This window comes from Anolis carolinensis, chromosome 3, assembly GCF_035594765.1.
Source record: "Anolis carolinensis isolate JA03-04 chromosome 3, rAnoCar3.1.pri, whole genome shotgun sequence".
In the NCBI taxonomy this organism is placed as follows: domain Eukaryota; kingdom Metazoa; phylum Chordata; class Lepidosauria; order Squamata; family Dactyloidae; genus Anolis; species Anolis carolinensis.
The window spans coordinates 155,762,698-155,789,730 of NC_085843.1; the positions used below are offsets into that span (position 1 = coordinate 155,762,698).

The 27,033-nt window shown below is 39.5% G+C and overlaps 1 protein-coding gene and 1 long non-coding RNA gene across 7 annotated transcripts in view; one reads left to right on the top strand and one right to left on the bottom strand.

Moving 5' to 3' along the window:
- LOC134297620 (uncharacterized) overlaps nt 1–5,249 on the top strand; it is a 58,033-nt gene extending 52,784 nt beyond the window's left edge. For both annotated transcript variants that reach the window (XR_010004423.1, XR_010004422.1), the window contains exon 4: nt 2,719–5,249. This is a non-coding gene — a long non-coding RNA (uncharacterized LOC134297620). The remainder of the gene's footprint in view (nt 1–2,718) is intronic.
- Nucleotides 1–27,033, bottom strand: part of enox1 (ecto-NOX disulfide-thiol exchanger 1) — a 590,718-nt gene that overhangs the window by 26,309 nt on the left and 537,376 nt on the right. For 4 of the 5 annotated variants that reach the window (XM_062975622.1, XM_062975624.1, XM_062975621.1 and 1 more), the window contains one exon: nt 17,788–17,847. The exons of the other annotated variant lie outside the window; for it this stretch is intronic. In XM_062975622.1, the coding sequence (XP_062831692.1) occupies nt 17,788–17,847 (60 nt within the window). The remainder of the gene's footprint in view (nt 1–17,787; nt 17,848–27,033) is intronic. 5 annotated transcript variants of the gene reach the window in all.

The following is a 27,033-nucleotide window of genomic DNA, read 5'->3' on the forward strand; positions in this document are numbered from 1 at the left end:
ACTCTTCCACCCTGCATGGTCATTACCCTGCTGCCCATATGTAGGTATTTTTCTTCCCCTTATCTCTTCCATGTTTTCAACAAGTACTCTCTTCCTCTTGACTCATCCCCCCAATTATGTGGAACACATAGTTCCAGATCATATTGTTCACATTCTTCTCTAAATCAGGCTGCATTCAGACTGAATAAGAAAGACCAGAAAATCCCAGGTTTAGTTCCTCTGTTTTTCAATTTTCAACTTCACAAAGTGACCAAGAATCCAGATTCAACAAGAGTGCATTCAGACACACATAATTTGAGCACTGAGCTTCGTATGGATATGCACTTCAATTGGGTTGGACACACAACCCCTAATCCCAGAGAAATCAATTCCAGGGAAATCAGTTCTTACTGCCAAAGCAAGGATGAAGATCACAGCCTCACTGGACCCTCAAAAATCACACCACCATCACTGAGATTTGAGTAGCAATTAAAAGGTGTTCACTATATGTTGTTAAAGATTGTGCTCCCATAGAAGCAAGCATTTCCTATGCAACTGCTAGTTCAATGGAGCAATATATTTCCTTGCTTCTTCAACGAGTCTTTCTAGTCCAATGCTGAAATTCAGGCCTTATTTATACTGATCATTTAATGTAGCTTTAAGAGAGTGGTTCTCAGCCTGGGATCCCCAGATGTTTTTGGCCCTCAACTTCCAGAAATCCCAACAGCTGGTTAACTGGCTGGGATTTTTGGGAGTTGGGCCAAAAACATCTGGGGACCCTAGGTTGAGAATCACTGCTTTAAGACAACTTGAAACTGCGGTGGCTACAAAACGCATACCTTCAATTCGTACTACAAATCAAATGGGTTACAGCACATAAAACAAAGTCACAGGGGGTGCTTCTGGAGTGCTGATGTGCATCTCTCCTGGAAATAAACCCAGAGTGGTTTGAGTCTAGGTTGCAGTAAAAAGTTCCCTGGTGAATGTAACTACCTTCCTGACCAGACCTGTCAATGTAATCACCCATACAGTGAAAGCAGTTCCTCTCAAACCAGTTCCAAATCAACCTAAGTGGTCAGTGTATGCCCTCAGTGATGTGGCAGAAGTGAAAGTGACACATTCCAGTCTCTTTTTGAAGATGTCCTGAGAAGGAGAAGCCACCTGCTCCTCTATAGGCAGTTTGTTTCACTGCCAAACTCCTTTTATTGTCAAGACAAAATTAATTGCTGGTCTTGTGAGTTCATCATGAAACAAACTTGCCAACTCTGGAAAAACCAAGAATATGTGTAATTCAAAGAGTAAAGACAGAATGGAACGCAAGCTCTTCCAGCATCAAATATCATAAAATGAAATAAAAACAGAGAATGACCCCCAGTTTAGAAGTGCAGATGTGAGGAAACAGAATGTGTCCAGCATTCTCTGCATCTTCCCTTCCTGCATGATGAATCTGTCTTTTCTGCTTATATAAGTTTAAATTTTAAAAACTAAATATGCTTCCCGACACTGCCTGCTTCCAAAATTGATGTGCAACTGCAGCAATTTGGAAGAATTAAGGACAGTCAATCATTTCTGTAGACTACATCATACTCAAAATGAAGATTACTGCATCAAAGCAACAGGACTTGTTACTGTAGTGTGGATTAAGACAGTTCTCATTCATGTATCTTCATATTGTTCTGATGATTTTTTTTGTTTTGTTCCTGGCACCTGCTGTTTAGTATTTCATGCCACAGAATACAGTACTGGCAAGATGGACCCCAGCAATGGATGGTAAACTACTTCAAACCATGTGAAAAGCACCCAACTGTAACAAATATTTCGATATGCACCTGGCCAGCCATTCGTGAAATGGCTTCATGACTGTCAGGCAGCGTCTTGCACTTAAGTTATTCTTCCTCTGCCACAAATAATACACAACACAGGCAAAGAATGCCATTCCTGCTGCACTGCTCCTCATGAATTTTAATATTGGGAGAGGCAGCATTATCCCATTTTGTGCCCAATCCACTGGGAAGTTCTCAAGCACAACCTCCATTAGAATGAATTAGAGTTGGGCAAGAGCACGGCTGCCCTTTATCTTTTGCTCACAGACCTTCTGCCCCAACGCTGGATAAATTGTCTGGGCTGACTACCAAGCAGAGGCCACACTGTCTATTTTGTTTTTACAGAAAACAACTGCACAATAATATACTTCAAACAACACGAATAACTAAAACTACACATTCAGTTGATGACAAAAGTAGGAAAGTTATTTCAATCTGAGGATAGACGTCAAGTCTAGAGACATTCTCAGAAATGTGGCACAAAATAACAAATCTTTTTGCTGCCCTCGTACAGCAGCACTGCTAAGAGCCAAAGGACAGAGCCATGACAAAAAGAGAAAAGATCTTGCAAAACTGACGCTCTCTTGAAGGATTTAGAAGAGATTATGAAAAAGGGAGTCTAGTTAAGATAGGGAGCAGGGGGCAGGAGGAAAAGAGCTAAGAGGAGAAAGTAGCTGCAGCAGAGAAGGCAGCAGTCCTGTCCCCTTGCTCTTCCCAGCACAAGGAGAGAAAACAATGCAGCTGTTAGTGTACCTCTTATTTGTATTTGTATTAAGTCAACTTTGACGTATGATACGTATGTGAGTGAGAGACCTCATCAACTGCCCTGCTCAGCTCCTGCAGGCTCAGACTGCGCTTACGTGGTTGCATCAATCAAACTGTAATGTGGTCTTCCTCTTTTTCTTTTGCCTTCCAGGAATTCAGGCCTGATTTGCCCTGGAGCCCATTCATTTGTCATGTTAGCAGCCTATGATATTCATAGAACTCTCATCCAGCACCACATTTCAAAAGCATTGATTTTTCCTCCTGTCAGCTTTTTTTTCACTGCCCAGCTTTCACTCCATATATAGAAACAGGCAATACTGTTTGCCTGGGTGATTCTGATTTTGGGATCCAGTGATGTATCTTTACACTTGAGGGTCTAATTTAGTGCTTTCATAGCTGCCCTTCCAGCTATGATTTCTTGACTTGAGTTTCCATTTCAATTCATGACTGGTCTTTTAACTATTTGATGTCTTCTTATTCTATTAAATTCATGTAAATCACCTGTGACCATTACTATTTTTTCTTAATGATTAGTTGTGGACATACATTTCCATTTTCTTCCTTAATTTTCAAAAACGGTTGTTCTAAGTCTTTGCTATTTTCTTTTTTTTAAATTCAAAATGTATTTTATAAACACATATTTATGTTTCTCAGCAAACAAAATGATGACTCAAGAAAAATTCTTCCAAGGTTTTCATTGAAACCACAAATGTTAAAGCTATTTATTTTGTTTATTTTTATTTATTTTGTTTATTTTGTTTAACTTTGTTAAAGTTATTTATCTTTGTTCAGCACCTTTTGTTTCTTTCAACATTTCTTGCCAATTGCTCTCCAGGTAAGAAAAGCATCTGCCAGGTGTCTCATTGAGTTGGCCAATTCTGGGTTAGTATGCATCACCACCATTTCATAAGCCATCTATGTAGCCTGCACTGATAGTTTTTCCATATTTTCCAATAGCTTTTCTAAATCCCTATTTTCAGATCCTCAAGCTGTTTTACTATGTTGTCATAATATAAGTCTTTGCTATTTGGCACTACCTTTCTGTGGTTGTGGGACTGAGTGCTCCAGTAAGAAGCTATGCTACTGACAGAACTGCTGCTGGCAGGCTCTCCCAAGTCAGACAAGCCTTTGCAGAGTATACCAAACAGGTACGAGGCAGCAGGAGTAGTGAGGTCTGTTTGTATGTGTGACACTGGCAGAGGATCTGTCAAAGATAACACAGTGGTGCCTTTGCTGACTCCGAAGGAGCCAGTTCTGCACAAAAGAAGGCAATAGTAAATAATTCCTGAAAATTTTTTATTTCTAAAATACTATCACACTAGCATAATGCACCAACAGGATTATGGTCTAAATACCTGTACGTTCTGTTGAAAGGCTCCTACTACTGGAAGCCAAACTTTATTGGGGTCATTCCAATAATTTAAAATCGGGGTAAAGACTAAAATAAAAAGGGCCTGGGAAACAACTGAATGGAGACAGAGGAAACCAGACTTGGTTTAGGTGTAAGAAAATAATGGGACTTCTTTGAAGGGTTTCAAGTCCCACACTCCTAGTTTATAAATATGGGCATTTTGTAAAGATTTCATAAAATGTGAAATGTTGAGGGGCACTGCTGACCATCCAACACAGCAACAACAAACATAAGCTTGTCCAAAGACCTAAATAATTCAGCAGTTAAAGATAAACAATGTAAATAAAACGATTAAGACACAAGAAGGCGTGCCAAACAAGAATGCGAACACTGCTAATAAGTAGTAAAGGTAAAGGTTTTCCTCTGACGTTAAGTCCAGTCATGTCTGACTCTGGGGGTTGGTGCTCATCTCCATTTCTAAGCCAAAGGGCCGGCGTTGTCCGTAGACACCTCCAAGGTCATGTGGCCGGCATGACTGCATGGAGCGCCGTTACCTTCCTGCCGGAATGGTACTTATTGATGTACTCACATTGGCATGTTTTCGAACTGCTAGGTTGGCAGAAGCTGGAGCAACAGCGGGCGCTCACTCCGTTCCCGGGATTTGAACCTGGGACCTTTCGGTCTGCAAGTTCAGCAGCTCAGTGCTTTAACACACTTCGCCACCGGGGCTCCTTGCTAATAAATATAAAGGCTAATTTCAACATAGCAGCCATCAAGCAAGAACACTAGGCAGAGCCTCAGCAATTCCCTCAAAACTGGAGCAGAAACAAATTGTTCTACAAATATTGACCCTCGATGTATAGGGTGATGAAGGTAACAGATCAGTCAATTTTGGGCTTTTGCCTTTCCTTGCAAAAGTACTAAAATACTCCTGGAAGAAGCAGAAAGCCCAGTGATTAAACATATGTAGGCTCAGCAAAGTTAATAAAAGGGGAAGATGGAGCACAAGCATAGACACAATATCTTTACAGATTGACTTAAAAAACAAAAATCTAGTGAAAGATCTCCAACAGACTGGTCACTTGCTCTTGAACCAATGGATTCTAAACTTTCAGCTCTCACAAGAAGTATATATGGCATGGAGGAAACTGCAGTCACAGCTTTACAGGAAGGCTCATCAAATATGGTAGAATTCATATGCTAGAACAGTGTGACTTTTAGAAATAAAAAACTTTCAGGACAATAAATAAATAAATATGCTAGAACAGTGTGGTCCAACCCGCAGCCCATGGTTACAAAAAAAATTCATTTTTGTTGGCCCTTGCCCTGCTTACTGGAAAAATATTTTAATTTAACATTTGGAAAAAAATTGTTTATCCTTCTTACTACTTTAAGTTTTTAAGAATTTGTTTTCTTTCTGGAATGTCTCTGGCCTGCACATTCCTATACTAAAGTTTGATAGGCCCTCGGGTAAGGTTGGACCACACTGTTCTAAAGGAAATAAATTAGTACCTCCAAAACAAGATAGAAGATTCTGAAAGCACAGAAGGATACTGAAATATTTTTTGAGGGTGAACAAGGCAATACACCATCATTTGCACTTTTCTGCTTTAATCAAACCTCATACGTATTTTTGCATTTCATTTTTCTTCCTAAGTGGAGTAACTTGCATTTGTCCCTGTTGAACTTCATTTTGTTAGTTTCGGCCCATCACTGTTCTCACTATCTTTCCTCCAGCAGGTAAAACTATTTTTTTTTGTTTTGGTAGACCTTTGAGAAATTATATTTTTAGAGGAAAGAGGTGTCACATAACATGTTTGGCTACTGTTATTTTTAATTGTTTATGCAATTAACATGTTTTAATATTATGACGGTTTAATTATTTTAACTTATGTATATTGAGATTTTTTAAACTATGCTTTATAAGCTACTTGGAGTCTAAAACTGGGAAAAAGCTGGGGCCGGGCTGTGGGGGGGGGGCTGTGGCGTAGGCTGGTGAGCAGCCTGCTGCAATAAATCACTCTGACCATGAGGTCATGAGTTCGAGGCCAGCCCATGGCGAGGTGAGCACCCGTCAATTAAAAAATAAAAAAATAGCCCCTGCTCGTTGCTGACCTAGTAACCCGAAAGATAGTTGCATCTATCAAGTACGAAATAAGGTACGACTTATAAAGTGGGGAGGCAAATTTAACTAATTTACGATGTTGGAATGAGGAAGTGCCATCAGAGTGGATGATGAAGCAGCTGCTCCGCCCTGTGGCCAGAATCGAACATCCCCTCAGGAGAAGGTTAAATTGCCTCTGCGTCTGTCTCTGTCTCGGTTCTATGTGTATATGGGCACTGAATGTTTGCGCTATATGTATATAATGTAATCCGCCCAGAGTCCCCTTCGGGTGAGAAGGGCGGAATATAAATACTGTAAATAAATAAATATCAAACTAATATTTATAATAATGAGGGGAAGCAACATTATCATAGATTAGGGAGGTGGTCCAAGTCTGGGATATCCATCTTAGTCCTATGTTTGGTCCTTTCCATCTTTCGATTCCCACTCATCCTTCACTTAGCAGTGTGGACTCAAATTCATCCATAATTGGTATCTCACGTCTATTAGGCTTGTAAGAATAGTGAAAAAACTGTTGCCATGGTTTTGGAGGGGACTTAGATGCCCAAACTTAAGGGACTTATATGCCCACGTAGCTAGAATGTCTCAAAGCAAAGTGCTATGCCTTTCATTACTCTCTACTTACTCTATTGCTTCCTTTATGGAAACTGCTTATGCTGGAAAAGCAGAGACCTCACAATGCACCATTGGTGAAAAAGAGTATAGCATACTTGGCTCCTGTTAAAGCTCGAAAGCTCACACAAAACCAACACATTTTTGAGAATTCATGTCCTTTTATAAAGATTGAAAACAGTTGCAATTTTTGATTTCTCCATGATCAATAGAGGTTGCAACTGACCTTTGTTAAAGACACATTTCAAAGCATTTTGTCATTTGCCTGTTATCCTACAAGTTGTGTACCTTTATTTTTCTATATTTTTGTATTAACGAATTTTATTGTAAACTTCTTATTAATAAAACATCAAATGTGAAATGTTTCAGCATAAAGCGTGAGTGTATGTCAAAACATTTCATATTTTTATTCAGTTTTTTGTCTTGAAAAATTCTAAGACTGTTCTAATCTGGATGAATGATTCTTGCTTTCATTGTTTGGGGTCTTTTTAATAATTATGTGCATGTGTTACCTACTTATCAGAGAATAAATAGTTCATATATATAGTCACAAAATCAGTGAGAAGAATTTCTATCTAAGATAATTTATTTTACAAAGGTAAACCACTTCAATGTTTATTTTCAGCTTGTCTAAACATTTATCACAATTTTTTGGAAACGATACAAGTCAAATTAAGAATCTTTAGCCTCCTAACCAAAGTATGATACAGCTAGATTATATGATAAAGGTCAAATCAAATCTGCACTTTAAAATTCAGAGTATAAAACTGCAGTGCAGAGAAACCCTTAATTTCAGCCAGAATCCTTGACCTACTTAGCTGAACACAACCTCACTAAAATGAACAAGGCTTAGTAGTCTACTTATACAGAAATTCTCTGTTAACTTTCTGCCCAGACACCATGCTACTGGACACCTCTGACATCAAAATGTCTACTGGAAAAGAATCCAGTTGCTTCTCCTAGAAGTTTGTACTTTTCCTGAGCTGACTTTACCAAAATGCAACCTTGCCATTAGTTTTAACATGTGGGATTTAAATCGACATGGTCCTACTTAGAGCAATCCCCATTGAAATTAAGTTTGTTATGACATAATCATCACAAATCCATTTGCCTCTGAAGATGTCTGCTTTATAACATTTCTTTGAAATGACTTCTGGGGCTTCAGGGGAAAGTCACTAACAATTAAGAGACTACCTCTTCAACAGATAATCACAAAGGGAAACCAAATCTCTGCAAACAGATTCTCTTTTTAAGCTGTGGTAATATCTGACAAATGTACTGTCTTTGTTGAGATCTTCTCTCAAATAATATCATATAACTGGAAAAGTTTGATCTCATCTTTTTTTCTTACGTCAAGCCTTCACAATCTCATTTATGAAGCTAAGCACCATGAACTGAAAGTTCAATGTGGGTTTCACAGAATTTCTGTTTTTACTTTTGTGGGCCCGGACAAAATAGGAATGACTATGCTTAGCTTAAGGGATCAAGACGTCAATGGATTTGAAGAAAGCTGAATATGATGAGATAATTCTCCACATGCAGAACAGCTTGATTTATTACGCATTTTCTCTGAGATCAAACCTATTTGTGAACTAGGTTTCTACATTGTAATCTAATATTTTTAGAGCCCTTTCACACTACATAATTATAGCACCATGATTCCACTTTAATAGTTGTGGCTGGATCCTCTGGAATGATGTGTTTCACAGTCTGCTGATGTACCAGAGCTCTCAGACTGAGAATTTTAAGTGCCCTCTCCTAAATTGCAAATCCCAGGATTCTATAGGTTGTTGTCATGTCAATTAATGTGAAATCATAGTGCTATAATTTTGTAGCTCAAAAGGATCCTTAGCAACTTTCTTCAACTTAGGCGATCCCTCGTTATCCGAGTATGATTGTCTTTCAGGTGTGGTGTCCTGGCGGTGGATATGTAGGTGACTGTAGAGCCCTATTCTTGACCAGCACGTTCTTCCACAGTGGGAACATCAGTTTCCAGGTGGAAGGTGGTCCCGATCAGGGTTGGCTTGACACGCCTTCCTCTTGGCACGTTTCTCCCTTTAGCTCTCCATCCATGCCTCTTCGAATTCCACAGCACTACTGGTCACAGCTGACCTCCAGTTAGAGCACTCAAGAGCCAGGGCTTCCCAGTTCTCAGTGTCTATGCCAGTTTTTAAGGTTAGCTTTAAGCTCATCTTTAAATCTCTTTTCCTGTCCACCAACATTCTGTTTTCCGTTCTTGAGTTGGGAGTACAGTAATTGCTTCGGGAGATGGTGATCGGGCATTCAGACAACATGGCCAGTGCAACGGAGTTGATGGCATTGGAGCATCACTTCAATGCTAGTGGTCTTTGCTTCTTCCAGCATACTGACATTTGTCTGCCTGTCTTCCCAAGACATTTGCAGGATTTTTTGGAGGCAACACTGATGGAATCGTTCCAGGAGTTGAGTATGACATCTGTAGACATTTCACGGGCATATAACAGGGTTGGGAGGTCCTTAATAATTACTCTCTAGACTAACAAATGCAATAACAGCTTTAGTTATCTATGTTCCAGCTTACCCAGCTTACCCAATTATGTGGTGCTACAATGAGACAAGAAAAAGAGATGTGAATGCATTCTTCTTTTTTCTTCACTATATGATAAGTTTTATTTGACTTGTCATCCAACAGCACAGCAATCCTCTAATCCACAACTACAGATGTCAAAGTTGATCATGAAACAAGACAAATAGAGCATGAAATAGTTCTTCTATAAGAAGAGTTTTCAAAACAAATGAAAAAAACTTTTGCAACTTCCAAGAGCCATTAAAAACTGGGGATAAGGGCAGACAAACAGTTGAGCAAAAGATCTTTACATATCGGGAAAAGGAAGCGAAAATTGCAGCTCTCACTAGACTGACAGTTTTTGAGGTCTGAAAAACAGCATTGTCAGAAATAACTTGTCCCTAACAGTGGTTCTCAACCTTCCTAATGCCGCGACCCCTTAATACAGTTTCTCATGTTGTGATGAACTCCAACCATAAAAAATTTTGTTGCTCCTTCATAGCTGTCATTTTGCTACTGAATCATAATGTAAATATCTGATATGCAGGATGTATTTTCCTTCACTGGACCAAATGTGACACAAATACCTGATACGTCCAAATGTGAATACTGGTGGGATTGAGGGGGGGGGGGGGGAGATTAATTTTGTTATTTGGGAGTTGTAGTTGTTGAGATTTATAGTTAACCTACAATCAAAGAGCATTCTGAATTCCACCAACGATGGAATTGAATCAAAATTGGGACACAGAACTCCCATGACCAACATTTTTATTTATTTATTTATTTCGTGTCAAAAGCATTGCATAACAAATACATTTTAAAATAAATAAATAAATAAATAAAAAATAAATAAACCTTGAGTTTTGGAGTTGTAGTTCTCCTACACCCAGAGATCACTGTGAACGCAAGCAATGATGGTTCTGGACCAAACTTGACACGAATACTCAATATGCCCAAATGTGAACACTGGTGGAGTTTGGGGAAACAGACTTTGACATTTGGGAGTTGTAGTGTTTTCTGATGGTTTTTGGCAACCCCATCTGACACCTCCCCAGAGGTCCCAACCTGCCCTAACATGTTCCTCCACAATCTCATCATAGAATCATAGAGTTAAGAGACTACATGAGCCATCCACGCCAACCCCCTGCCATATAGGAAAAGCACAATCAAAGTACCCTTGACAGATGGCCATCCAGCCTCTGTTTGGTCAGCCACTGAACAAGTGGAAAGATACTTCCACACTGCATTGATTAGGAGATGGCTCAAAATGCCAATGAAGTCTGAGGAGTCTAAACGAAATGAAGGTGCATATCTCCCTGAGAATAGCCCAGAAAAATCTTAAGAAAAACCTGCCTAATCCCCAAAACCTGGATCCTTGGAATATTTCCTTTACATCACTATTCAAGGGATTAAAATTATGAAGATGTTAAGAATAAGATTTCACAAGTGCAAATTGCCTTGTAGTGCCCCCAATCATGCAAACACTTCTCCATATAGTGAACATGACAAAATGTAACAATGCACAGTTGGTAATTTTGGAGTAGTACCGTTTCCGAATTTGCAAATGCTTCAAGCTAAAAGTTGGTATTTCAAAGAGCTTTGTTCTATGCCATCACTTCATTTCATGTTTAATGTGCCTGCATTTTATTTGTTTCTCTTTTTGCGGAGAAAGAAACAACAGTGAAATGTATCAAATTACTGCACAACATCAGTCCCAAGGTAGAAAGCATTTCACAGTTGTGCTTTAAAAACAGAAATTGTAACAGGTCAGCATTTCTTGCGCTGTATCTTTGCCATGCTCAATAAGACAAAAATGCCAGGCTTGTTTGAAATATGCCTCTTTATAGACTTTTAAGTAACACCCTCTCATAGATATTTCAAAATGCAGGACAGGCATCTCTGTATTTCCTTGCCAACACTGCACTGATCTTGCACTAAATATGAGGGTATTTGCTAAATCCAACTTGTCAACTGTATCAAATAGGTACTAATCCCATTAAATGCATCACAGACCACTAATAACCAAGCAAGAGCCACCAAATCCTTCCCTCTCAGGGCGTTTTGATCTGCTCAGACATAGAGATGAACCTCAAGGGAAAAGGAACTTGTAAACTTTCCTTAGTAATAAATGCAGTTTTGAGCGCTTTCTCTAGAAAAGTCAGCCTTGCATATTCATACCCACAATATTAAAAGAAGTGTTAGTCATGATATGCTCTTTACAAGGCATACCATCCATCAATAATCTTCATTACTGCAGCAAGTGAAACCTTCATTGTTATTCATTATTAATATTACAATTTGAATATATGGCCCATATTTCCTAGCCATAGTTTTCTGGAACCATTTTCAAATTTATGACTAAGGATTTGTTGACACTCAGCAAATCAAGTTCTCTTCAGAGTGCAAACACAAAGTGTAGTGTGAAGCCAAGCAGGAGAGAAAGTGCTTTAGATCCCCAGCTTTGATGTCTGTCTGTCTACATGAAGAGTCTGTATGGTCTGAGGGTAAGACAGACAACTCAGTCAAACATAAGAAAGCTAAAACTACCCCTTTGATTTCCCACTTATTAACATCTCAGAAACATATATGCTAGCCACTATGGGATATATGATGCTAGATTGGATGGACCCCCCTGCTGATCCAGCAAGGCTATTCTTATGCTCAGTACACAAACATTCAAACTTTGCAAACTTTTCACCATAGTTCCAGGGTTGTTTAAATTGAATGGATTTTGAAGAAATGCATCTCTTGAATTCTGTTTTACTACCTCAAATAAATGGAGGAAAATTATTACTTTCCTTTCCACTGTCACTAGGCTGATTTTCAAGTCTCTGTGAGCATCATGGCCAAAAGCTAAATTAGGCAGAGGCATGAAAGGGTTAATTTATATTAATGATGACCTTGCTGGATACTTTTTCCATTCATTCTGTAGTGGGAATAGACTGGGAATGAACTGGGAGCATGGGTTTTTCTCTGCTGCTAATCTGCTTCACCGGTTCTCATAGCTGTTGAGGGCAAGGAGCTGGGTCATGTTTGCCACTCAATTTTCTTTGTTTGCTTTTGCACGACTTAATCCTTGAGGGGCCATTTTTTATTGGCTTTGACATGGGGAAGGGGCACACCAACTCAAGAGTTCCCTGTGTCCAGCTCTGGATATTTGATTTGATTGTCAGCTGAGGGATAAGTCCAAATAGAATTTATTTTGAGATCTGGTTCTGTCACTGGCTGTGAGACTAAGTCCAGATGAATCAAGAAAATAGCCTTAAAGCAATGCATTTGACACACGGTGTTGCCTTCGTTCCCTGGCACCCGGGGGACTCTCATGATCCCCATCAATTCCAGTGCATGAGAGGTATTGCCTTAGACTGCCTGGTATTTTCAGCTGAAGAACAAATTCTTGTCAGGCTACTGTAATGCTGTAGCCCTAGAGTAAATTAATTTGAAAGTATAATCCACCCAAATAGAATTAATCTCTCATACATTGTGAATTCATGATTTCTAGTGCCATGGAAACTGTTCCCGAGATGCACTTTCCCTTTTGTCTCCATTGCTCATTTTGAATCAAATTACAGATAAATTATTATATTGGTAAAGGGTAGCAAGCAAATCCAGATGTTTTAAACTGTGCAGTAATTTTAGGTCCCTGAAAAGAAAGTTGTTATATTTGTATAATACATATATTTTCGTTCTATCGGTAGGACTACCACACTTGTGCATACTTTGTGAACAAGTTGTCCCCCTCTCCCTCCCTCAGTTTTTTCTTCTTGCCAAAGGACACAAAGCACTTCATTCAAAAGGTCCTAGAGTCTGACACGGCTATCTCACAGTTGAAAAAAAAAAAAAACCCTGAAGATCCATTGTCAATCACTGTATGCTATACTATCCTAACTTTAGGCGAGGTAATAGCCTGAGTCATATCAGGAAGCCTTCCATGTTCCTAACCATCTTCTCTATATATATAAAAGTTTTTTGGCATCACGGCGACACACAAAACAACAAAACCCAAAAAACCCCAAACTCAAAAATTGGCAAAACAATCAATCATCCCCGCCTCAAGTAAGATACAACACAATTATACTAAAAACACAATCACAACACCAACAACCGCAACAGGCGATGTGTGCATGTGCCACAATCCTCCCAACCCTTCCCATGCGTGCGCACACAAACCCTTTTATATATACAGAACATGTACATCGACACAGATAACATAAAATATACACAGAGCGACACATACAATTTTTATAACTACCTCTACACACTGCTATATAACCATGTATACATAATCAATGCTTAGATAATTTGGAATTCTTTTTACCACAACACTGTATTCACTCTTCAGTCAGTAGCAGGAGAGGCAAGCTTCCGCCTGCCCTTCACGCGTTTTGGACTTCAACTCCCACAATACCTAACAACCTACTGGAACTGGTCACCACAGCGATGACCAAAACTATGGAGCGACAACCAGAAGTGCCCCTCTCTTTGTCCGAGCGAAGCCAGGGAGGCAGCCACAGAGGAAGGGGCTGTTGCTAACCTGCACGCAAGGCTGAGTGGGCCTCCCTCACCCCAGGCGCCCTCCTGTACCATGCTCTCCACGCCACTACCACCCTCTCCTTCGGTCACAAAGCCGCCTCCACCCGCGGCCACCGGGCCCTGCTACATCCTGTGCTTTGGGGAGCTGGACGTGGTGACACTGGCCCGGTGCAACCACCCCGTCTCCTTCCGCTGCTCCTTCCGCATGAGGGCCCTCTCCAACACAAGGTACTCCACTGTCTGCCCCAAGAAGCTCAACCAGGTACTCTTCACCCAGGCTTGAGCCCTCCCTCCAGGTGTTTTCAACTTCAACTCCCACCATTCCTAACAGCTTAAGCGTCTCACAGAGAAAAGGAAAAGGACTCAGGCTGTTAGGAATGGTGGGAGTTGAAGTCCAAACCACCTGCAGGGAGGACCCAACTTGCCCCACACCTGTATCCCAAGGCACAGGCAAACTGCATTTAGGGCTCATCCATACTACCTACAAAATACAGATTATCTAATTTCAACTGCATTATGTCACAATCTACATTCAAACCCCTGCCACACATATTACCCAAAATACCAAGGCACATCTCCCAATATCTCCTTTAAACTGAATTATCTACCTTGCCATTCTCAATAATATTCCTGTATAACAGGGCCTTGAGTCTACACTGCTATCTAATCCAGTTCAGTCTACATTTTATACTACTATGTACAACTGACCACATATAATCCAATTTTAACCACCTAGTATAACATTATAAATATAATATATAAGAGTTACTGTGGTATAATAATGCACAACAATATCATCTCTAAAACCAGGACAGTAAATAACGAGCAACACTCGGAAAGCAAGTAAATTGGGAATTCCAGAAATGAAACAATCAGGGCCAGCTAACACTTCCAAACACAGGATTCCTCCAGACAGAAAACAAACAACCTTTCAACCTACAAGGCCATTAAATACTAATCAAGGTCGCTAATTCTACTATTCAAACCTCCCACACCGATACTATTAATTGCTATTCAAACTGGCCAACCAAGAATTCCGCAAGGTACAAACCGGCCAGGCTTGCAACCATCAATACTTTTCAACTACTCCAACCAACATTTCCCCTACATACAAAACCCCCAAACTCTGAAACCACGACACTACTCAACCCATTCAACCTGGCCTACCAAGAATACCTTATCTACAAAACGACCAGCATTTTAACCTACAAAGCTTAGTCAGTGCCATTCAATCTAGACAAACAAGGATCCCCCTACTAAGGAAATAACCAGGCTTCAAAGCACCTCTTTCATTGACGCTCCAACCACTCCACAAAATGGCCAGACTTTCAGGCTGCAAGGCTATTCACTCCTATTCCACCTGGCCACCAAATAATTCCGATAACCCACAGCAATGCGTGGCCAGGCAAAGCTAGTATGATACTAAATATGTATACAGCAAACCCTTGCCGGGGCTGCCGTCAATCTGAAAATCATTGCGAAGGACCATGATGATCCAGAATAAGTCTCTACAGTCACTTACGGACCCACCACCAAGACTCTACTTCTGGAAGACAATCAGACTAGGCCATGAGGGATTGCCGATGACGATGACAACATTCATACGCCTATTATGTTTAGTAAGCAGCATCACTACACCCATGATGCTGCTGAACTATGAATGTGAAATTTTCACCTATTTCATTTTTACATACAAAAATGAAGCATTTCAAATATCTTTTCTTAGGCAAAGTTTCAAGAGCTTTAGATATCTTTATTTGCTTTTTTTTCATGTCAGGAGTAACCGGAGTTGCCTCTGAAGTGAGAGAATTGGCCGTCTGCAAGGATGTTGCCCAGGGGACACCCAGATGTTTTGATGTTTACCATCCTTGTGGGAGGCTTCTCTCATGTCCCCGCATGGAGCTGGAGCTGATAGAGGGAGCTCATCCACGCTCTCCCCACGTGGGATTCGATCCTGGCAGCTTTCAGGTCAGCAACCCAACCTTCAAGTCACAAGGCTTTTATCCCCTAGGCCACCGGAGGCTCTTTATTTGCTGAGACACTGTTTGTCACTGAAGGTAGGGAATTTTGTGAATAGTGGTCCTGTGGTGAACAGGTATGCTGTAAATCCTAAAATCTGTTGTTTCTCAATCCTGGTGTGTAAACATTACTTTGCTGGATTGGGATTTCCAAATCTTATGCTGGTTTTAGGATTCAAAAAGCAATAGTACTAAAGTACTGTAGTCCCTTCTTGGTTCTCCCTTCACCATCTCCCTCACAATTTCTCTCTCTCAGATATTCCCAAGGTGACATCACTGAGGGAAAGTAGAGAAGAACAGAGATTTCCTCCACAAATATTTCCCTTGTTAGCAAATTACAGATCAACATTTCAATCTATGTTGTAGAATACATGGAAGCTCTCATCCCATGCAACTAATTCAGAGTAGCTGCACACAGTGGCTATATTTTTCTGATGTTTTAGACTTCTTCAAATCATATCAAGCTTATCTCAGCCTTATCATAAGGGGTTTTCTTGACAACATTTCTTTAGAAGTGGTTTGCCACTGACAAAGCCCCTTTCTACACTGCCATATAATCCAGTTCAAAGCAGATAATCTGGATGTTATATGGCAGTGTAGAAGCGGTCTAAGACTGAGAGCATGAACTGCTCATGATCTCTCAGGGCCCTTCCACACAGCCATATAACCCTGAATATCAAGGCAGAAAATCCCACAATATTCACTTTGACCTGGGTTATCCAAATTCACACTCCCATTCCAGTTCAAAGCAGATATTATGGGATTTTATTCAGCTGTGTGGAAGGGGCCACTGTGGGATTTCATGCTTATGAATCACAGTGTTACACAAAGGTTACTATCTTAAAATGAAGAAGTAATGCAGACATAATTCATACTCTCTGTGCTCTTTTTTAGGGACAAGTGTTATGCAAAGTAAGGATTTCTTACAGTGATAATGTGACCACGATTTCATATTACAGGAAAATCAAACAAATCAAAACAGTTTTTTCCTAGCCTTACTTCATATATGCTTCAACATATTTCTATCAAGGGAATAACGTAACTTTCAAGTCCATTCCAGAGTGGAGCAATGGGCCAAATGTACAGTATAAATCCAAATATGCTTCAGACAGGCAGAATATTAGTTCAAAGACAGCAATTTTATTTGACTGAAAGTAGGAGGCAGACCTGGGGTTGTTTAAAAAGCAACTATGGCAGCAATTAAGGGCTAAGGAGTAAGTAGAAGAAATGCGTATTCAACTATAGTAGTCTGGAATGTGCTTTTGAGACCCTTCCACACAGCCAGATTATATAACCCAGAATAAAAGGCAGCTAATCCACAATATTTGCTTTGAACTGAGTATTCTGAGTCCATACTGCTATATAATTCAGTTCAATGTGGATTTTATACAGTTGTGTGGAAGGGGTGTTGGTAGATTAAAAGCTTAGGGAAAACATTGCTTGAAAGATTTTCCCAGGAACCATGTCATTACACTACCAAATCATATTTGGTTTTAAGGGCGGAGTAGCATGTTACATTGATATGATAAAAGCTTCCTTTTGGGAAGGGTAAGCAACCAGGGTGGATTAAATGCCAGTTTCACCCATTACCATTTCACTGTTTCAAACTGCCTGTGTAAGCTGTTTTTCTACTATTCCAGGTTTTTTCCCAGTTTTAAAAAGTGTTTTTATGGCACTATATATGGTTATGGTAAATTGCTCTGATGAAGTTTTGATAGATGTGAAGTGAGGTCTTAAATATTTTATTAATTTATAAAGATAGAAATATAGTAACTGAGTGATTGAAAAATAAGATGGAGTGAGGTCCTGAGCATTCATAGTGATTTTATTATCATAAAGTCTAGAAAACTGCTCTTAGAAAACTGAAAAAAAATCCAATCAATTCATATTGAAAAAAAGGTATCTTGAAATGTAAGCCTATGATTCTAAAAGAAAAATGGCAATTTCTTTGGAACATTAATCCACTGCAACTACTATCTTTTCAGAATATAAATAGTAAACAGAAACTTGACACAGAAATAAGAAGTTGTACCTACATTTGCCTGAGATTCGTCATGGCCATTAGTCTCTGCTAAGTCCTTGGTACTTTTTTTTAACTGTGAAGAAAAAAAAACCCAATTACTTGAGTAGTGCACATAGTTATTGTTGATTTATTTAAAGTACCATTCTTTGTAAGGCATCCAATGAGTAAAACAGATGGGGCATATAATTCTAATGAGGTTTTTTTTGCTGAAACCAGTTTGAAGCGAACATACAGTACTGAAGGTCTGAAAGGCTGGCTTAGAAAAGAATGGAAGAACCAAGGCTAAGATTGGATCATTATTTTTTAAATAATAAGATTAGAAAGCAGTCTCAAGACAAAAGAAGTGTGTAAAATTGGCTTTCAGGAGTAATAAATGATTTCATTTCCCATCCTTGTTGCTATTAATTTGAAACTTTGCAGTGGTTGCAACTTGCTGCTAGCTAAATAGCAGTCAGCTAATGATTCCTTTTGAGTGATACGTTTCAAGTGCTTTAGAAGGCTGTAAGAAGCTTCCTTCTTAAGGAGATGCCTGGAAGAAGAAAGAGGAGCTCATTTATATCCGAAATGGTTGACATATCTCCTCAAAGTCTAATTGATTCCAGGAGATCAGTAAGAGAAAAATCTTCCTAGGAATAAAAGAAAATGGCACATGAGTTCACAGAAGCAGGTCACCATTGATAGAAGGTACAGTAGAGTCTCATTTATCCAACATTCACTTATCCAACGTTCTGGATTATCCAACACATTTTTGTAGTCAATTTTTTCAATACATTGTGATATTTTGGTGCTAAATTCGTAGCATTACTACGTAGCATTACTGCCTATTGAACTACTTTTTCTGTCAAATTTGTTGTATAATATAACGTTTTGGTGCTTAATTTGTAAAATCATAACCTAATTTGGTGTTTAATAGGCTTCTCCTTAATCTCTCCTTATTATCCAACATATTCGCTTATTCAACGTTCTGCCGGCCCTTTTATGTTGGATAAGTGAGACTCTACTGTAAATGATATCCCAGCCATCCACTTTTAACACAAATGCAATTCCTTTGGATCTTTCAGTTTTCTCAGTTTACTAGTTCAACATTCCCAATGACTATTGCTCCAGTCATGTCAATGGCACAAACCCAAGTTGTTTTCAAACCCATGCTTGATCACTTTTCCACAATGGTTTGGGTTTTTCTTAATAAATCTAATAAACAAATGATCTTGGGTTGTCCTTCGTTTTTGCAATTTAACATTGAGTATGTATCGGCTTCAGTTTTTTAAAAAAACATCCAGTTTTAGAAGCTGGTACAGAAGATTGCATACAGGGTTGCTGAATGTGATGAGGTCTGACTTACATGTGCATGGCAGGGCTGGGGAAGTATGATCCTTTAGACCAATGGTTCTCAACCTGTGGGTCCCCAGGTGTTTTGGCTTACAATTCCCAGAAATCCCAGTCGGTTTACCAGCTGTTAGGATTTCTGGGAGTTGAAGGTCAAAACATCTGGGGATCCCCAGGTTGAGCACCACTGTCTTAAACCTTCCACGATGTGAACTCAATGTAACATGACATGGAAGATGCAATAACAGGATTTACGTCTTTTTAAAATAAAGTATGGAGAAATCCATTCAGATTAGATACATTTTGATTCAATGTGTAGAATTGAGTTAATAATTTTCTCTATGCCAGTTTCCTGATTTAAGTCCTCTTTCTAAAACTGCTATTCAACTTTGGGGGGAAGCACATGAACTTTGTGGAGTATTTTTTTTTAAATTCATGCAATACATTCTCTGCACATTGGGCTCAGTCCACTACAGCTCTAAACACGGCCCAGCGAGCTGAATAAGACTTTGGATCTCATCAGACAGATGTAGGGCTCAATTTCCATGCACAGTGGAAAAAGAATCCCACAGAGGCCATCACATGGTGTAAAGGCATTTCTGGTGAGACTCCGTGGGGCTCTGTTTCCACAGCACATAAAAACAGAGCATACACTTGAGCCCCTGGTAGCACGGCAGATTAAACCACTGAACTGGTTAACTTGCTAATCGAAAGGTCGGCGGTTCACATCTGGGGAGCGGGGTGAGCTCCCACTGATATCCCAAGCTTCTGCCAACCTAGCAGTTTGAAAACATGCAAATGTGAGTAGTTCAATAGGTACTGTTTCAGCGGGAAGATAATGGCACTACATGCAGTCATGCCAGCCACATGACCTTGGAGGTGTCTACAGACAATGCTGGCTCTTCGGCTTAGAAATGGAGGTGAGCATCAACCCTCGGAGTCAGACATGACTAGACAATGTCAGGGTGAAAACCTTTACCTTTTACTACACCCATCTTCAGCTTTAAGATGGGAGAAAGCAGAGGAAAGATTGACATCAACATGGTAAGAATGTGGGATAGCTGTCCATCTCACAAGACTGAAAAATGAAAAGGGAATAGCCTAGGATGGTTCCATCTGCTTTCTCCCATTTCTCCCCACTTTGTCTGATGAAGTCCTTACTTCCATATATCTATGCAGTTTTTAGTTTTACAAAAAGCCTTGCAAAAAAACCCATCAAGGATATGACTGAAAACCAGTAATACACTTTGCTGACCTGATATGTTCAAAAGAAACTAGGAATGATTCTGCAAATAACATTTGCCTATCACTTAATTCCACATTAATTAAACTGAGGGAATCAGAAGCAGTTATTACAACATATGGCAACTCCTCTCATCTTAAATGTGTACAGAAAGAATATGTTATAGAGCAGCTGTCTAGGTGTGGAACAGGAAAAAAACAAGTCACTGTTGGAAAAAAAATGCTGCAAACCCAAGTTCTATTACAGAATCTATTAGGATTCAGAACAGAGCTAGGTAAAAGGAATGATAGCTCATATGCCGTGCAATGATTCTCTATCCTTTGTATTTTATATTCCACATCCATTGCAATACTGAGCAAAGGGCAGACAAGGAGAGAGAAAAATTAACTCTTTCTCCTAGCCATTTTCAGGAATCCCAAAGGATGTTTTGTCACAAGGAGAAAGGGCATCAAATCCATCTATGATTTTCTACTCATGGTGTTTTGTGGTAGAGGAAAATACCATGACCCATTGATACGTATAGTACCACAAGTGTCCTAATGCTAACAGGGTTTTCCCATGTTTGTCTATTCAAAGCATAACCTACTCAGTGTACTGCGGCTTATTTTCAGGAATGCATGAATGGGAGTCCACCAAATCTCCATTGTAGGAGTTCAGATTCCTCTCAACTTTCTTTGCATACCCATAAATATATTTTATAAAATGCCAGTCCCTCATATCTAATCTAATCTAAATCTAAATCTTCTAAATCCATAATAAAAGCAAAAACCCGTATTTGGCACAGATGTCTGCTCACAAAGACAGCCTCTGGCCTCCACAAACAGGCTATAGTTTCCAGGGTTAAGAATCTAGCAAGTCACTCTTTTCCACTGACATTGCGGTTACAGCGAGCACCATGAACATGCATCCCAGCCCATGCTAATGTCCTTCCCAAACACTACGTCCCACCACCCAAGGAATGCTTTCGTTTGGGGACCATTTCATCCTAGATTTTACTTTTTCTTCCACCACAGGCAGCCACCCCAGGGTTCTCCGTTGCTGTGGAATTTGCATGGCCCCGCCCACTGCCCTTTCCTTTCCAATCTCTCTGCATAACAAACAGAGCAGAACTGAGCTGCAACTAAACTTACTGGAGGAGTTTAGGGATTGACTCCATATGGTGGAAGTTGTAGTTCACCCTACATCAAGTCAGAGCACTGTCACTCCTACTGGGGAATATAGAGGAGTTGCAGTTTACCTACACGCTATGAACCCAAATAATGATGGCTCTTGGCCAAACTTGCCATGCAGACCCAATATGCCCAGATTTGACTACTGGTGGGTTTGGAGGGGAACTGGCCTGGAAGTTGAGGAGTAGTAGGTACTGGGATTTATAGTTCACCTGCAATGAATGAGCATCACACTTGGCACACAGAGCCCCTATAACCAATACAACATATTGCACAAGTTTGGGAAAAGGGGAGTTATAGTTCACCTGTAGCCAGAGAAACACTGACCCCCACTGACAATGCACTAGGACCACACTTCACGCAGAAAAGCCTCATGACCAACTGAACATACTGCAGGTATTTGTGAGAAGAGGCCTTGATTTTGGGAGTTGTAGTTCACCTCCATCCAAAGACCACTGAACCCAGCCACTGACGAATCTAGACCAAACTTGGCACACAGACTGAATATTGCCTGCTGTGGATACTGATAGATATTTTGGGGCAATTGCCTCGGGAATCTGGAAATTGCAGTAGTTCACCCCCATCCAGAGAGTACTGCATCACACCTGGTACACACGCTCAAAATGGCCAACTTATAATACTGGCAGGGTTTTGGGAGGATTCAGCCACGATTCTGGGAATTGTAGTTCACCCACTCCAAACAAAATACATAACATTAAAAAACAAATAATACAATTCTCAAATGACCCGGGCATTGCCGGGTCCCCAAGCTAGTATTATATAAAATGCCACTGCACTTCTCTTTTTAATGCTCTTACAATGTTTTAGTGAGGTGTTAAATGTTGTGAAATATGTTTGAGCTGCAGCCATATTATATGAATATAAACAGATTCATTGTGAGGATAAACATTAAATTAAAAATGATTAAACTGAAAAGCCATCCTAATGGTCACTTTAGGAAGCATTCTGCTTTAAAAGCTAAAGCAAGTCGGAATGTTTCCAGGTAAATACATTCTAGATGGAGCAAACAGCCTTCAGCAGTGTGTACTGGTTGAAGAGCGCAAGATGGAATTTCTTAGTGGGTCATTAAAGGTTCTTGGTGAAACAAGCAGTGATACATTAACACACACTTAAACATTGACCTAAATGGTGCCCTTTCAACTGAAAAGGCATTGATAAAATAAAAGAATGGAATGACTTATAAAGAGTTTGGAAAAATTACTTTTTAGGACTACAGCTCGCTGAATCCCCTAGTCATTATACCACTGGTGGAAGGGTCATGAGAGTTTTAATCCTTCAGAAAATATATTCTCAAATTCAGGGTCCTTTTTACTCTTATTCATTACTGATATATAATAAGCAGAGATTGCCCATTATTAATGTATCATTACTGTTTATTTTTTGCTAGTGAACTAGAGGGAGGTATCTCTCAGCTGGCACAATACTTGGGTTAGCCTTAGGGCTAATGGGTTTGAAGAAGAAAGGCGTACCATTATTAGCTCTGGATAGGTTGAAGCAGCCTATTCATATCTCCTTTTACCATTTGCAAGAGGCAGGGATATCAATTTGGTAATGGTAGGAAAAAATTGTAGGTTCAGGTGGCCACCATTTTGTATTCAGTTAATGCCTCCAAGCGTTTTTGAATCATACAATTTGAAAACACTGCAACAGCCATCTAATCTATCTTCCTGCCACAAGCAATCCATTAGTCAAACCCAATGACCTGTGGGCATTACCTTGTTTGAAGTTGCTCCTAAGGGAGCATGATTCCTCCTCTACGAATAATATAATACCCAAGAAAATTAAAATGGCAGTGACAAGAAAAATAAAATGGCAAGTGCAAGGACTAATTGTCTGCTACAAGTTGTGGTGAAATAAAAATAAAAATAAATAAATATTAAAAACAAATTTAAAAGACAATGAATATAAACATGCACATTCTGGAGGCCTCGCCCTGGACTTTTGGATGAACAGGAACAATATCACAGGAGCTGCTGTGGTTTTAACTTGAATATACATGATTGAATGGTTTTAACTGTGAATTTTTAATCCTGTTTATATTTAATTCTGTTTTAATATTGGTATATTTGTATGTTTAAGATTGTGTACTGGTGCTTTTATGTTAAGCCGCCTTGAGTCCCCTTCAGGAGAGATAAAGTGGGGTATAAAGAAGAAGAAGAAGAAGAAGAAGAAGAAGAAGAAGAAGAAGAAGAAGAAGAAGAAGAAGAAGAAGAGGAGGAGGAGGAGGAGGAGGAGGAGGAGGAGGAGGAGGAGGAGGAAGAAGAAGAAGAAGAAGAAGAAGAAGAAGAGGAGGAGGAGGAGGAGGAGGAGGAGGAGGAGGAGGAGGAGGAGGAGGAGGGAGAAGGAAGAGGAAGAGGAGGAAGAAGAAGAGCTATTTTCACAGTAGCTGGTGGAAGGAGATGCATTTCCCCATGAGCACCACCAACTTAGGGAGCCGTGGTGGTACAATGGGTTAAATCAGTGGTGCTCAACCTGTGGATCCCCAGATATTTTTGCCTTCAACTCCCAGACATCCTAACAACTGGTAAACTGTCTGGAATTTATGTAGGCTAAAACACATGGGGCCCCACAGGTTAAGAACCACTGGGTTAAATCCTTGTGCCAGTTGAACTGCCGACCTGAAGATCTGAAGGTTGGCGGTTCGAATTTGCAAGACGAGGTGAGCTCCTGTCTGTCAGCCCCAGCTGCCCATGGAAACTTGAGAGAAGCCTCCCACAGGATGGTAACACATCCTGGTGTCCCCTGGGCAATGTCTGTAGATGACCGATTCTCTCACACCAGAAGCAACTTGCTTGCTTCTGACACGATTAAAAAAACCACCAACATCACAAAGAATATCATCCTGTATTTTCCCTAGCTCTACGGTTAAGGCAGCTTACAAAACTACAAAGTATTTTAGGATGGATTTGTCCTGAATGGATAATTACCCAGCCCAGAAAACATACAACAACCCAATGCTAACTATAATACATCACTGGGGGTGGGAGGAGTAGTGCTAAAAAGGACATCATGCATTTCTGTGAAATAATACAAAATCATGGATAAGACCATTGACTTGGTTTTGGTGTAATTAGTAAAAAAAGGTAAAGGTTTTCCCCTGACTTTAAGTCCAGTCATGTCTGACTCTGGGGGTTGGTGCTCATCTCCATTTCTAAGCCGAAGAGCCGGCGTTGTCCGTAGACACCGCCAAGGTCATGTGGCCGGCATGATTGCATGGAGCGCCGTTATTAGTAATGTTAATTAATTTTTTAATCAAATTGTAGTTTAGGAGATCATTGAAAAGGGTATATCTGGCTATTTTTGTAGTTTGAGTTCTTGCTTTAATATTAAGTATCAGTGGGTTATTATTACAGTAGAGTCTCACTTATACAACATAAACGAGCCGGCAGAACGTTGGATAAGTGAATATGTTGGATAATAAGGAAAGATTAAGGAGAAGCCTATTAGACATCAAATTAGGTTATGATTTTACAAATTAAGCATCAAAACATCATGTTATACAACAAATTTGACAGAAAACATAGTTCAATAGGTAGTAATGCTATGTAGTAATTACTGTATTTACAAATTTAGCACCAAAATATCACGATGTATTGAAAACATTGACTACAAAAATGCATTGGATAATCCAGAACATTGGATAAGGGGATGTTGGATAAGTGAGACTCTACTGTATATAGAAATATGATTTTTTTTTAAGAAAAAGAAAGAAGTAAAACAACTTTTGAAGTCAAGTTTTCAAGCTTTGGCTTTGAAAAGAAATCTGATTCTGGTGAAATAAAAACTGCTAGAACAATGACAGACATTCTTTTGTTTTTGCATGAATTAACCTAGTTGCCTGGAAAGAAAAATGAAATGTGATGGTTATGAATGAATTGGAAAACAAACAAGCTCTTTAATAAAAATGATTAAATTACCAACTAAGCAAAACAATACAACATGTTTTGCACATACTAGTTGCAAACATATAAGAGTATTAGTTTGTATATTTGTGAAATACAGTAGAGTCTCACTTATCCAACATAAACAGGCCGGCAGAACGTTGGATAAGCGAATATGTTGGATAATAAGGAGGCATTAAGGAAAAGCCTATTAAACATCAAATTAGGTTATGATTTTACAAATGAAGCACCAAAACATCATGTTAGACAACAAATTTGGCAGAAAAAGTAGTTCAATACGCAGTAATGCTATGTAGTAATTACTGTATTTATGAATTTAGCACCAAAATATCACAATATATTGAAAACATTGACTACAAAAATGCGTTGGATAATCCAGAACGTTGGATAAGCGAGTGTTGGATAAGTGAGACTGTACTGTACTAGAAAGTGCACTGATTAAAGAGAGACAGCACTGTATATCTTCACACTCCTGCATTAGAAAGGACTTTCTTAGGAGTCTCTCCTAATCTTAACCCAAATGTACATTTGAAAACCTACTATTTCATTGAGTTTGCAGTCCTACAGTTGCAATCTGTAATAAGCTCTACCACACTCAATAGGTAGGCTGAGTAAAAAGTATGTAAGTTGGATATTGTATCGTGCTACATTCAGGCAGTTGTATAATAGCTTGATAATCAAGAATAAATTAAATTCAATTAGACTTCAAAATTACAAAGCTTTATCCACTTCAGTTTAAATTACTCTGGCTGCAATAATGTAAGGCTTAATTCCCAGCCCTTGTCTATGTAGTAAATTTCTCAGCTGGCCAATTACCATTTCCCTGAGACCCAAAATATATCAGGATGCAATTGGGTTTTATCTAAAGGATAGGGAGCTGCTACCTTTAGCTGCTGTTTTAAAGAAGCTGCCGTCTCTTCCTTCACTTATAGTGATACCTTGACAAGCTCTTGTTATGTTGTTCACGAACAAATGCTTGGAACGGCACATTCATGAAGAACATGCAACTGACAAAGAGTGCTTGTAAGAGGCAAGATTTGTATTGATCCACTTAAGGCTTCAAAATTTAACCTGCAAGGAGCAACATTCATTGTTCTCAGATTAACAAAACAAAAAAAAAATCATGTATAGGTGATACTCCTGTCTGGATTTCCACTTGCGCTACAACAACAATGTTCCAGAAATAGTCAGGCCTCACGTATCAATCTGACTAGCACTCATGCAGAGAAATAAAATTAACATTATCTCAATGAGAATGGATGTCTTGAGCAGGTGTTAGTCAAGCTGATGCTGAGTGACTTACCAATCCTTTTATATTTATTTTACTGCATTTTTTTTGGTTTTGCTATTTAACCATGGGTGGGCTACCAATCCACATACACCTTCCATATGAATTGATTGCAATTTTTTTTGGTTTTATTCTTTGACCGGAGCCTCCGGTGACTCAGTGTGTTAAAGTGCTGAGCTGCTGAACTTGCAGACCAAAAGGTCCCAAGTTCAAATTCGGGAAGCAGAGTGAGCTCCCGTTGTTAGCTCCAGCTTCTGCCAACCTAGCAGTTCGAAAACATGCAAATGTGACTAGATCAATAGATCAGCGC